Raw genomic sequence first — 14337 nt, 5'->3', positions numbered from 1 at the left:
CGCTGTCTTGTTTGCCAACGAATCATTGGTCGCAATCAAACAAAATGCATCGTCCGGAAGCTTGTTGGACACTGCCTGCCCCCCTTTCGAAGTGACGATATTCTTTATGGCTTCATGAGAAAACTCAGGATGAGTGCCAGTAATAGACACAATACGATTATGAAGTGGACCGCGGCTATCCATAGACATTGCTGTTGACTTGATCAGTGACTAGACTAGCTGTGACAGTAAACTATTGTAGACACTGGGAACATTGAAGTATTAAATACTAACGGGGTAGAGGTCACTTTTCTGGTTTCTCATATAAGAACACTTTATGATACTAGTAGCTACATGCTTTCAGAATAGAGCAATTTGAAGTCGAGTTTGCTTTTAGCGAATGAACTAAACAGAAGTAGAAAACAACAAAACCATGCAGACCAGCGTACCGGAGCTATTAGCTACTAGATGCGTCTGATATCCTCACGTCGGACTCGACGCTTTACTAAAGGAGACCTAGGCTCCGGTGTTTGAACTGCTATGCCCTTCTCTACGTCGTCACCTTTGTTCCCTGACTTCATGGTGCGCCTGAGGGCAATCACCTGGTCCATATGTTCGGGATATTCCGATCTGAACAATTTCGTTTCAACCCCTGAACGCACGATGAAACTCTCAACTTCTCCCACAAAATTCATATTTCCGCTGACTATTCAAGGTTAGTAATGCACTTTGATATGAATGATGTTTCAGTACCAAGTATCGCGGACGCATGGATACCGTAAGAATCCAGAGTCAAGACCTCCCCCAACAGTTTGTACTGGTTCTCCCTACTGCCGTAGGACCTCTGCCACTGAACGTGATCGGGGATTCTCAGTGTATCCTCAGACCCAGTGACTGGCTTTGGATACATGATATAGACGTGCAGAAGCGCCTGTTTACTGTCAGTCGAGTACATACTCAGATTGTTTGACGCCTACATGGCCATCATCAAGAGACATCAGCTTGGCAAACTCATCCAGCGCAAGCTTGTCCTGTGCTTGAATCTCAAGAATCCAGAATATGTTGATCTTTCGAGTCATATCGCCATAAAGCCTGTCCGTATTCCCTTGAGCGAGCGAGGTTTTCTCCTTTTTCATTTTGTTCCTCTCGTCACGGTTGTGAAAAGCCCTCTGCGCTAAGAAGATGGCGTGGGGAAGAGCACCAAAGATACCGCAGCCCTGCGCAATCAGAGTTACTGTCCTGAAAGCCTCAAGATGGATCTCATGTCCATAGGGGCCATCTAGGAAAACTTTCTGGTTGACTGAGACCAAATCACCCCATGATCAGTCCCGAAAACAATACGAGACGCCTTGATTGGCTGTGCAAGACGAGGTGAGTTTATATCCCAACTTTGTGCTAATGACGTGTCTCGAGACAGTTCCGGCTCTTTGGTAAGTGCAGTTGCTTCCGATGTTGGCGGCGATTTATCTGCTGTAGCCGTTGTATCGTTCTTGATGAATCTGTCCTGGTGTGGGAGTCGAAATCCTTCAGGAAATGGACGGTTCGCCATTGTCCAGGCGTATACAATGACTGGAAGTCCAAACAATCGGTAAAAGCGACCGTTATGCAGACACAAGTAGAAGTATGCTCCAGGATACAGCACAATCTCCTTTGAGAACCGTACACTGATTACTGCCGAGCCATCCAGCTCTCTGATAGCAGTAATTCTACCTCGTTCCCTAGCGAATGCTGGTTTGATGCGCAGAAACAACATCGAGATCCAAACAAAAGTATAGGCAGATGTCCATATAATTTTGTAGGGATCAATCGAGGAGGACAGAGTGTGAAGCAGCAGAGTTGCGAAAACGAGAAGGGCCGTGGCAGAATGGATTGCGATGTAAGAGGAGTAAAACCGCTTACGCAGAGAGAAAAGAGAAAAAATGCCGTGAGAAAGTATATTGACGACAAACAACACAACCACCTGTAGGGCATTTAGTTAACAGTTGAAGGGGAAATGATTGTTCGAATCTCATACAAGTAATCCCGTGACTTGCTGTAAATTCCATCGAACTGACCACACAAGGCCTGCGTGTAGTAAGCCCTGGGCTCCAGAAACCATTGCAATCCAGTGGTGAGCGAAATAGTAAGAGTTGAAGGAGACACCGGCCATTTGCGCAAGGAAGTTCGTCCTTCCCGGAACCAGTATTAAGCAGAGTCCCAGCGCACCGGCTGTAGCTGCTCTTTTTTGTCGATCATTGTTGTTCTCGATGCCGAAAACGACAAGGCAAACGTTTCCCGCTAAGAATATTGAAAGACAAAGCACAAGGAAGAAACGTGGATAGTAGCCCTGGAGCTTACGCCGTAGAGAATGAAGGAGTTTGAAAAAGTGTCTTCGTAGCACAACTCCCGCAACAAGAAGAGTAAGTGCGATGCTGTACCACTGGCCTCCTTCAAGGTCTGCCATTTTCAGATGTTGAATTGTTAAAAGTCAGCCTTTTGCAACCAAACAAGCTGAGAGCAGAACCTAATATTTAACCAGGCATGTCACAGTCAATGCCTCAAAATAGTACACGATATTACTTAAAATAGATTCGGTGCAAAAACTTCTAAATTTAATCTATAAGGTACCATATAGTCGGCGCCTAGAGCGTTTTCTCGCTATAAATGGTAGAACCCGCACCCGCACCGTTGTCTCAACACAGTTTTCCACAACAACCACTACACAAATAACTACGGAAACAATCAACTGGACGGAGTTTCAACATAATGTCTTCTACTTCTCGAGCCTGCAAAATCCGTACCACAGGACTTTTCAAGAAGGGGAACACGCTGCATCGAATGTTCGGGCCGAAAGTGGCAGTGATTGTTGATATCGACAACATACTCCACAGCTATGTTTCCCACCATGATTGGATGACTATCCATCAACTCTTGAGATCCTTGGGTATAAAACAAGAAAATCTTCATGGACCAGATCACTTCGACACAGTTGCCGATCGACTTGGTGGGCAAACACCCGCGTTTTCTCAAGGGACCACAAGTGAAAGTCACATCTCCTTTTCTTCCGTTTTAGCCACACCCCCGAGACAGTCCATTGATAGTGGGCGTTCAGAAGAACGCCTATTAGAGGAATTGATTTCATCTCTAACGAACAACAACTGTCAGGCTCCGGCTCCGATCGTCAACACAGCCTCGGCTGATTCTAGCCGCGTCCCCAAAGCAGACACCGCAGATAGAGTCGAGAATACGGGAGTAGACAGATTTACTGACGTTATGACTCAGCATGTTGTTGAAAAGGGCAGTATGACCACTTCAGATGTGTCGCAGGGAAAGAGCAGAAGGTTCACTCGCTATGATCACTCTGCTGAGCAGGGAAGGAAAAGGAAGAGAGGTCAAGAGGCAGATGACCGTCGGCGCAAGATTGTCACGAGGTCTCAAGACATATTTTGACCTTTTTAAGTTATTGGGTTTGACTTCGGTACATGTATTGGGCAGGACCCGGTGTTGGCTTTTTGGATGATTTATTTTGTATTTACCGTCTGTCGCTATCACATGTTACCCAGAATGTTCAAAAGATTGTCGATTGCTACAGCAAGCATTACATGGCCCTGGTAGAAACTTGAAACTCGCTGTGCGGATCTTTCGGAAACCCGACCCAACTGAATTCCTTCAACCTGAACAGCTTCGCTCCTACGGATATCAACTGTATGACTCTGAACCGCTGCATAAGCTTTGAACGATGGATTTTCCTGTGGTATTATTGACTTGCCAAGCGGTGATTTATTGCTAGCAAACACGTCAACGACTTTTTGAAATTTCTCCGGATTGACTAGAGCCATCTCTGTTATGTTGATAGCTTCTTCTGAGCTGGAACACGTTGCGCCCTGCCCATGAAACAGCAGCGGCGATGTGTATTGTTCGACTCTTTGGATGTTTGTGGCCGGCCACGCATGATTGGATATAACCCACTTGCATATGTCCTCTCTCTTCGCTGAGAGGCTTTCAATCTGTACGCATATTGGCTCCTGATTCACAGTGAGCTTCAATGTAATATCTCTCTGGAAACCGCCGCCGGATCGGATGTGGTTCCACGTCTCGGCATCGCATAGTTCCGTGTCAGACCATTGACAACCATCTTTGTAAAACAGCCTTAACTTTTTGATCCTCAGAAGCATAAAAACCCTTTGTAGGTGGGGTCCAGGGGGAATGCAACAGCCAACAGTAAGTTTTGCTAAGCTTGATTTTAGATCCGTCGTTAACTCTGCAAAAAACAAAGATGCGAACGTTCTGCTGAACAAAGCATTTTCATCGGACAGAATCACGTCGTCATTATGTTCAACTTGCTTTATGACACTATGTGGCCAAATTCGAGCAATTTCTGCTTCTATAGCGTTTCGTGAAGACACGGTAAGTTGCCGAGGTTCACTGTAGCTGCTCCATAATGTTTTACCGCGGAGGAGAATGAGATGACACTGAGCGCTTTGCATGTTCTGGTTCAGACTACGGGAGCGGCAGACTTTCCATCTTGCTCTGGCTTGATTTCGCAAGCACTGTGAAGGAGACCACCGTCGGCAGAAGTAGTCTACGACTACGAAAACAGCTGATAGCATGTTACCATAGAAGTCAAAAGGCAAGCGGCAAGGATTGATACTACCTTTTTCAATTCCAACGATGATATCAAAATATTCTTCCAGCGGTCCAAATAATGCGCGTCTCAGTCGATGAAGGAAGCCAATGGTCGCCTTTGGGGATTTCCCGGAGAGTATCAATACACGCACAGGAGCTCCTGCAGGCTTGAACAAGATCTCGCCCTTTTCGCATATAAGACAGAGATTTTCTGGTCCCAAACCTCCATTCACGGACCTGACCAGGTCAACGCAGGTACTGCAAAGCTTATGCTGGCATGTTGCCGTATGTCTGGGAGTGCGAAAAAGACAATACCTGCAGCCCTTCCAATCTAAGAAAACATGTTGGTTTTGCCTAAGTATCTGTATGTGGTTCTTCAACAAAGCTGTTGGGTCGCAGAAGACGCGATTAACTTGATCGCAAAAGCGATGGCGTATCTGACTGGCCAGGCCTTGAATTCCAATTTGCTTTCCAAGAGATCTGAACCAAGTTTCGTAAATCTGGTCGAAGTTCATCTCTGGAGGATACTCTAAAGCTAGTTAGTCAAGTCGCTGAATGGGCTGAGCATATCACACGCACGGTGGTGGGATGATCGGTAACTTTCAACCCCTAGTGAAGAGGCTACCACTTCAAGACTGTCAAAACCACTTGATTCTTGTCGTATCCTTAGCAAGGTAAGAATATAGGGTGTCATTTCTGATTCTACTGGTTGATTAGGGTGCAGAGCTTTAACAATATTGAAATGTTCTTTATCAGCCCCGTCACAGATGTTCTGAATCGCTTGGGAAATTAGACGTCGTAGCGGTTTGGGGGCAAATGCCAAATGATTCTGTTCTCTTGATCGGAATATCTCCTCGGCGTGTTTGGTTGTCTGGCAGTGAAAACCGTCCCTCTGAGGTTTAACAACCACAACACTCTGAAAGCACGCAGTGCATGCTCTTTTTGCGTCTGAATACGTTGGCGGTGACTCTGGATACGAAGCTCGAAGAAATTGTAGATGATACAAAGAGACCTCCCTTAGGAACGAATCTGATGTTATTTCGGCTCGACAAGTAGCGATAAGCAGCCGGGGGGCGGGTCTATTCCGAGCCTTCCCGAATGAGCAACTAGTGTAGCTAATAGTCGTGCGGATTCATGAAGACCTCCAAGGTCATCAGCAAAGATAACTACTGCATGGCTGAGTGGAATCAAAGCTTTTGCGTACAGCTGGTGAATTCCTGTTATTGAAGGGTGACATCGATTCAAATGATACCGTGTGTAATCCAGAGATAAAGGGCCGCCCTGGACTCTTGTTTTGATGCTTTCGAAAGCTGGACATTTTACAACGAATGTTGACTCATCTACAGTATCTAGCATTACATCTTCTTTTCCCGAAGGGGCAGTCAAAAAGAGGACCATCTTTGTCAAGCAGAACGCGTTGAATGTTCCTTTGTCTTCATCAACAAAAAGACCGGGGAGGCCAGCTGCATTCGTTCGAAACTTGAGCCACGCCATTGAACTAAATGTTGGTGACGTTGGATAATGAGCAAAACAGTCAGAATTATCCAGAACCAAGTGAATATAAATGTTTCTACAGTTTCGTTCTAGACTAAATACCTCAAAATACACTTCTTCCAATTCTGGAAAAAAATAGTATTATTACAAAATACAAAGTAAGAATTGTTCATTTTCAAACCTAATTGCATTTCTAGAAAACCCCCATGTACATCATTTTGATTCTAGAAAAGAATCAATTACTCTTAAAATACGTAGGAAAATTCTAGAAATGGACAAGATTCAATTGTGAATTCTGGACAAAAATTTCCGAGTCAGCTGTGAATTCTGGACAAGAACTTTTGAGTCAGCTGTGAATTCTGGACAAGAACTTTTGAGTCAGTTGTGAATTCTGGAATGTATTTCAAAAGAGTGATGTATTCCAGAAGTTATGTGGATAAGCAAAGAAAAGAAATTGAAAACTAGTTACAGACTTGGAAATCCGATCATGAGCTCCTAGGATAATGAATGATGTTTTGTGGACTTTTACAAATGATGGTATAAGTCAGAGTCCCATAAGTCAACATATAACGAGTGATCTAGTTTCCTTTCACCTAGGACGCCTCTAGATAACATTGCTGTAAGCATCGGCTGGAGGTCTCATCGCTACGGGTGTGGATGGGCTGCTGAATCTACGCTCTGGTTGCCGATCCCTAGACTGAGTCTAACACTCGGATTTTAGCGTAGATGGCGAAGGTAGGACTAGATTTTTACCTGCAGAGTGAAGCTCGAAACCCGATCTTCGAGATCTTTGAGTCTCAGTTGAAGTCCGTAGATAGCCTCGGAAAGATCATTGTGAGTTGCCATATAGGCCTGCTGCCAGTACGCTGCCGCCGTCTGATATTGCTCTTTTTCTCGAATGAGTGGCTGAGTTGCTCTATCGTGATTGTAGTAGATTAAAGTGGATGGAAATCGCATTTCCCATCTCGGATCGAACATTGTCGGCGGGGGCGTGGGCGGCGACGGTAACAGCGACGGTTGGAGTTGAAGAGGCCGGTGTAGTGGACTAACGGGTTTTTCGATCTGATCATGAATGTGCGGTGGACTAACGAGTCCGTATCGTCGGTTGTTAGAGGTTGAAGTCTTCAAAAATTCGACATGTCGACTTGGTAGGAGCGTTGGCGGTATTTTTGCCCTAGATAGATGTGGATTTGTGATATCTTGAGAATCCATAACGAACGCGTGATGTGTGATGAGTTACCACTGTTTTCTGAGGGAAATGTGTTCAATTTATACTTGGAAACAAGAGAAAGGCCATCTGAAAGTATTGGAACAAGGGCAATTGAAGGCGGCAGGAGATAGGACGCGTGACCCTTGCTATCACGTACCAAAGGCAAAGGATCCAACCGGATCTGAGCGATAGAGCTAACTTTCGTAATGCCCCAGTCTAAAGCGCGTGATTTCAAGCCACTCTTATGTTACTAAAATTATACTGCACAGGACGTAATGTGAAAAAGAATCGCCGCAAGACCTAGACTGAAGTTGAAAAGATTACATGCGATCGCCACCGTTCCATACTGGTTCAATTCCCCGACGCTGATATCTCCGAAAGTGCGTCTCGCCTCTTTCAGAACAATTGAGGTCAGTGTGGGCAGAGCAACAACGGGAATAAGAAGGGTGCAGAACCCCAGCATTATCATAGTTTGCATGCGCCGAAATCGAAAACGCATTCGGAGAAGGGTCAAGGTAAGAATGACAGCACAGGGGATGGAAAACAGAAACGTTACTACTCCCAATGATATGAAGAGGCCCTGAAGCAAAGAAAGACAATTAAAAACGTCACCAAGCTTCGTAATCCCAGGAAAGCTCTTTTGGATCGTGCCGAGTTGATCTAGTGACACGCATTTACCGCCTTCCTCGAAATTCACACAGACCCTTGCAATGCCAATACTGAGACTTAGCGGGGATTGTTGTATGAGTTCACTGGCCAAAATATTTTCTTTGAGCTGTTTGGGTTAGCGATTGAGCTAGTTTCGATACAAAGTTATCCCACCTGGATTGTGACAATGCCAGCATCTCGAATTCCAGGCACGTTGAAAGTAACTCCAATTAGCACATTGTGCGCTATAGTAATAATTGTACTTGTAATTGTAAAAAATATCAATATGCCTGTGTAGATAGGCAACATCATTTCGACAGGATGTGATTTTTGTCGGAACTGATAGGGGCTGTAGTTGAACCACAGGCCTAGGCGAAGCAGGGAGAAACTCGTTATTAAGGTATCTTGATCAACACGCTAAGTATAGCCGCCTAACTCTCTGTGATGATGGGCGTATTTTAAGCACACTAGTCACTAAGGGAACTGGGCATTATTGGACTTGATTAACTAAAACCAGCTATAGTATCGGCGCTTTTCAGTTTCATTAATTCGTAAACGGAGGGACTGGTTCCCCGATACTGTAGATTGGATTTTAAGAGGCGTCTGCCCCTCTTCGAGAAGCTGTCTACCCCTTCTATCCCACGATTCTTCACGTATACCAATTACCGATATTTTGAAGATTTGAATTTGGTTTAAGAAAGCCATTATTCAACTCCGTCTTATTCAAACAGGATAGCACTGTTAGTCTGAACCAGTGAGCGTGTACGACGGCTATTCCCATTCAGACCACGACTGGGCAAAGGCCTGTATATCAAGAAAAACAAGATGAGACCAGCCAATGACGAGGCAGATGGTGAGCTGAAACGGCAGATCTGTTAACGGAGCACGTGAACCGGCCTCACACCAAACAGACCATCTGCAGGTAGATCTCAGTAAGCATTAGAGTATTCATAAGTTCGAGGGCCCAGAAATCTGCCTGGTATCTCTTTCATCTATCTATCTATCTATCTATCAGGTACAGTTCCTGCTTCATCGACTTATGCTGATATTCGTAATAAATCAACAAGCACAATAGAATTGCTGTAACTAAGGACCAATCTAGATAAAATGAACAGTTCAATAATTCCCGTAATACTGAAGCAATAGATAGCCCGCGTACGACTAAAGGCTCTTTCATGGTTGAAATAAAGTACCCAATGGTACGCTCCGGTTCATGTCTCTCATGTGCCACATAACCCCCCGAAATGCGGACATCACAAGGGAGTTGCAAATCAGGAATCTCTCTATTTGCTCGGCATCGCACTGAACCTCTTCCTTGTGATCAAGCCGTAATTTGACAGAACAAACTTGCTTCCAGGCAAGCGAAAGATCCGTCAGACACTGCATTGGGACTTCAAAGTGGTCTATAGTTGATTTAAGAATTTCTTGGAGTGCTGCAACGTTTTGTTCGTATGGACGATTGTGAATGGCCAGCACCTCTGCGAGGAGATCCGAATCCATGTGGACTTCCGCTAGATTTCCTTTGGCAATTTCTCTCAGGACATGACTTATGTGGCCCAAACTCTCTTCTCCACTGCGCCTTTGCCAACTTTCTATGATGGCAAAAGAATCTCCGGATGGAGTGGAGTTGGGTGGAGTCGGCGCGCCTTCTCGTTCTCTTGCCTCGGATGCAACCTGCTGAGAGGGCGCATCCGGAGGACTTTGGGAATGGTATTGATGAGAGAGTGGATAGAAGGGCGAACCAAACTGGCCTCGAACTTCCAGCGATGGATCAGGAAGGGGAAAACTCTGTGGGGACGGGTTAGGTTCACCGGGTTGGGGAGCACCATTTGCAAGCTGCATAAGTGCTGCGGCAGAGTTGTTCTCATCATCACTCCCCGGATAGAGAAACTGAGACGGGGACTGGGCAATATGAAAAGGAGAAGAGTAATTGGTTTGAGGTAGTTGAGAGCCCGGGAAAGATGGTGCGGGGATGCTCGAGTTACTGCCCGGGTATTCATCAATGGCATATGGGAATTCTTGCGGGTCAGGATTCATTTTCCACAGTCCTTGGCATCTCTTGATGAGATAGGGAGGCTGGACGATCGGTCTGTTAAGTAGCTAAGTCAAGCGTGAGGTAACTGTTGACCACTGGCCTCTCTTTGGTGACATTTCTGGTAACAGGGTTGCTGTGTTGAATTACTGCTTCTTGTCAAACGTAAATTCTTTCCTGGAACTTGCATACGCGAAACGGCCAGCGCATGTTTTCGTTGTCAAGAAACCGCTGGAGCTGATATTTTGTATCGTTTTCTACACAGATGAATGGACATTCAAGACTCAAACCGTCAAGCACACCGTTGCAGATCAGAGAAGTAGCACGCTTCGCGTCTCTCAACCTTGTAAAAAACGACTGCCAGGTCCCTGTTATCAAAGTGATGTCTGTGAGACCGATGGTGCGCAGAAGAGCGTTCTTTTCGATTGTTGCGAGTAGTTCCACTTCCGAAATCCACATGTTTTTGACATGCAACTCTTGTAATGTTGCTAAAGACGCTTTGTGCAGGGCGGGTGGATCGTGGGTTCCGTTTGCTTTCTCGAGTCTGATAGTGAGATGCTGCAGGTTAGGGAAACATGCCAGGAATTTGAGAAAGGGCTTATCTCTCCAGTTCGTAGTCACTAGGCAGTCGATCTCAAGTTGCGTAAGACGCTGAGAATGACCTACAGGAGGCAGATCCTGGATGTTGAATTTTCCTTGGATTACAAGCTTCTGTATGTGACCAAACCTGTGACCAATTTGTAGAAATGAGCCCACTAGAGGTGCCATGGATTCATTAAAAGAAGGAGAAATCCACATGTTCTTTCGAATAAGACTCAGCTTACGGTTAATGGACCAGGAACAGGGTGCAAAGAGTCGAAGAGGCAAAAGAGTTAGCGACTGGAGACGCGGCATGTACAGCAGCAAGTCTGCCATCACAGAAGAGCTCTTCAAGTTTTTCCCCCGCTGCTGACGAGCAGTAAAGTCCGCATAGCGTTGATATACTTCATCAATGGCCGTATCTAGAAAGGCACGCGGATGCATTTCATAGAGGAAAGAAGGATGAACTCGCCATTCGTCTCTTGAACAGATCGGCCACTCTCCATGATATACTGTCAGAGACCTTGTCTGTGAAATTGAGCCATATGATTTAACGTGCTGTTTTAGATCGCGGATACATGAGCTGACATTCAGTACGGCAATGTGGTGCCTGATGACCGGATAGGTCGTTCTCGCAAGCAACTTGCTTGCGAGCCGAAAGCTGCAGAGATCCGGAGTGAGGAGGCAAGAGGCGATCTGTAGAATGAGCTCTGGCGGTAAGGTGTCCATAGTGTGTCTGTGTGGAAAGAAGTAAAGACGGCGTGGAGCGGGGAGTGCTTGCCATTAGTATCTCTTATGAGGAACACACGGTCTGTGGCAAGCAAGGATCGAGTTTTCCGATGGTGTTATCTTAGTCTGCAAACCAGCTTTGTGATTTTTGTAGTTCGATGGCGAGCTGTCGCGAGAACCGATGAGGTCTCAGAGCGGTTAGTTGCTATTGTGGCCTTACTTGGCCAGCGCACATGGAGCAGGCATGTCACACACGATTACTGTCCTTGAGAAGTAGCACAATACATGAGGAAAATGGAAAGAGAATCTATTTCAAACTGCTATCTAAAGAGTGTGCGACATGGGCAAACGACAGAAAGGCTTGCCAGCAAACCGTTACAGGACTGATACAGAATAAGCGGTCTCTTAGGTATACTGTTGGTTCCGACCTATCAAGCTTTCACAGAGGTGGTAGTAGTCATGCAGGGGACCATGCAGTCCGACACGGTCATGGTGGTGGCTGTGCCAATAGTGTTAGTGTTTCCCGGAGCGCCTTCCTCAGCAGCCAGGGTTGCGCCAGCTGTAGTAGTTCCGATCGGCCCGGCTGCAATAGGCGTCGGAGTGATCCCTGTATTCATCTGGTTTGAGTCAATCAAGGTGGTCGAAGTGGGTTGAATTGGAGTAGTCTGAGTGTCCGGGCCACCGATCGTGCCTGTGGTTGTGCCGCCCGGTCCGGCGGGGCCATTCGCCGTGGCGGCAGTGGTGGTTGTAGCGACGGCTGCTGCACCAACAATAGCTGTCACTGGCGTGGACGCAGTTGTACCTCCCCGAGCCGCGGGATCAAAGGGCGCGGTGCCGGTAGCTTGGGCCTGCAGCTTCGGGCCCTGGAAGCTGGTAGTCAGGGCCGTCAACGTGGAAACAGTCGTCTCGATCTGTGTGCCAGTGGAACTAGTGCGAGTGACTAGGCTAGTCAATGTTTGGCGGGTATTGAAGATGCACCCGACGGTGCCGTTCTGGTCAAGCTCAACAGCCTCCATGTTACCCTGCCCGTTGGTGATTGCGACGTGACTGCAAGTTAGTGCACCTTGCCCCGCACACTGCCTGTAGAAGATCAGCAAAAGTGCCTCATAATTGGCCGGCGCACTGACCAGATAACGTATGCGTCCCCGTTCGGCAAGTCGATGGGCACCGTCAATTGAGCAAGCTCATAGTCAGTGCATTGGATTGCGTCGAAAGACCAGTTGATTGGCAGATAGTCTGAATCCTTGAACCTCAGGGTCGCTGTGCAGCGGGAGCCCCAAGGGTTATCAATCCTGTTGGTTTCCTTAGTAAGTCGTGAACTGTCAGATGGTGGTGTAGACCCACCTCGCGGAAAGAATCCCTCCGGCCGCCACCGGGATGGGGGGATCCCACGTACAAATGGCTGGGAAGCCATTCATTGAGAGGGCAATCTGGGCAAAAGAAAGAAGCAACAAGTGAGTAAAGGACTTCATTTTTCGTTTGGAAACCACTGGCGAACAATCCGATGGATTCGAGGACGAGGACGACGCAGAAGTTAAATAATCTCAGACTAAGTAGGAACAAGTTTCTCAGAATCAGAGAATGAGAAGGCAAAGAACGAGAAGGAGAAACGGAAGTCAGTGTTCCCAAAACCTGCAGGCGCTTAGGTCGCTTGTTCAGCGCTTAACCTGGCCATACTTGACATTGGGAACATGGCCACCTCGAGAATACATAATCCCCAATGGAAGCAGACACAAATCCGACGTCAGAGCAAGAACCAACTTATCATTCCCACAATGGCAACCAGTTTCAACGTAGCCGACATGTCCAACGACGACTTCTTGCAGCTGCTTAACTACACCAATTCCACCCCTCCGAATGACACCGGCAAGGACACCCCCCGGCAAGATTACCTGGGATATGCCGGGTTTCCGTCCTTTTCAATGAACAATACTCCGCCGTACGAGTTCCCCCCGACACCAACATCCAGCACGCCCCGCAAAAGTCGGACAAACCAGGAAACTATGCTTTCAGCCCCATAGGCCAAAGTCACAGATCCACAGCTCCGACTGAGAAGCAGCAAGTAGCACAGATCCGGGAATTCACTGAAAATGCTTACCTTAACTCCAGAAACATTCTCGCCAGCCTTGATCGAATTGAGGCCATCATTGAGTGGATTCATGACAGCCAGAATCGTCAGGACGCCCGCCTGGCAAAGCTCGAGGAAAAGATTGAAGAAGTCAAAGAAGAAGTGGCAGAGGTCGTACAGACCCTTCGGGACCAGGAACTAAACTGTAGCCACTGCAACGGGGAAGAAGAATATAGTGGAGATGATCAGAGCGACGACGCCTCCGATGATGACGTTAGTGAGACCGACTACAACAGCGAGGGTGTAGAGAGAAATGATTCCGAAGTCCAGGAATTTTACAACATGTACGGTCCCTACTAGCTAGATGGTTGAGCGCATGAGATGGACGGGAATTTCTTTTTTGTTTTTTGTTTCCAGTTTCAGGATTCGTTTGCCTCTTATTTACACTTTCAATGACAAGTCACACCCTCCAGAGTATTGCTTAACCCATAAAGCTCATACGATCGCCAGTGTTCGTGAAACCTTTTCCCTGTGTTTATCTGTGACTGCACACACTGGCAACATGTCAAGAGAGAAGCCACTCCCTGAAATTCCGCCGCTGACCCTCAGACCGAAGCCTGCTAAGCCCAAACCGCCCAGACCAAGCCGGCCTGAAGAAGGTCTGTTCGAAGATGCTTTTGACAGCAAAAGAAATCAGCCTTCATCTTTTTACACCGCAGTTGAAACTCTTAGTCAACCTCAGTCTACTCAACACAGCCCAAAGATCAATCAACGGCAGTCGTTGCTCATCTCTCAATTACAGTCACAGGTAGAAACTCTGAAAGGGCAACTAGAGAATAGTCAAAAGGAAAATGAAACACAAAGAAAGCTGATTGATCTACATAATCGTACTTTAACAAACCTCTGCAGCTATATTTCGATTACAGTTTCCGAGTTTCAAGAGAGGCAAAAGTGCCTGACAGAGACAGACGGAGAAATACCGATTCTATATAG

The 14337-nt window shown here is 46.6% G+C and overlaps 2 protein-coding genes across 2 annotated transcripts; one reads left to right on the top strand and one right to left on the bottom strand.

Annotated features, from left to right (window-relative positions):
• Positions 1–11707: 11707 nt before the first annotated feature.
• Positions 11708–12292, bottom strand: ColSpa_08689 (uncharacterized protein; the record flags this gene model as incomplete). The annotated part of the gene is made up of 1 exon (XM_049274901.1): positions 11708–12292. The coding sequence occupies one exon, from the start codon at positions 12290–12292 to the stop codon at positions 11708–11710; it is 585 nt and encodes a 194-aa protein (XP_049130858.1).
• Positions 12293–13051: 759 nt separating this feature from the next.
• ColSpa_08688 (uncharacterized protein) lies at positions 13052–13704 on the top strand (the record flags this gene model as incomplete). The annotated part of the gene is made up of 2 exons (XM_049274900.1): positions 13052–13259; positions 13319–13704. The coding sequence occupies 2 exons, from the start codon at positions 13052–13054 to the stop codon at positions 13702–13704; spliced, it is 594 nt and encodes a 197-aa protein (XP_049130857.1).
• Between the last annotated feature and the right edge of the window lie 633 nt (positions 13705–14337).

Source organism: Colletotrichum spaethianum (genome assembly GCF_022836535.1).
Source record: "Colletotrichum spaethianum MAFF 239500 DNA, contig24, whole genome shotgun sequence".
Lineage (NCBI taxonomy): Eukaryota > Fungi > Ascomycota > Sordariomycetes > Glomerellales > Glomerellaceae > Colletotrichum > Colletotrichum spaethianum.
The sequence above is the reverse complement of the archived record's forward strand: the minus strand, read 5'-3'. Positions and strand labels throughout refer to the sequence as shown.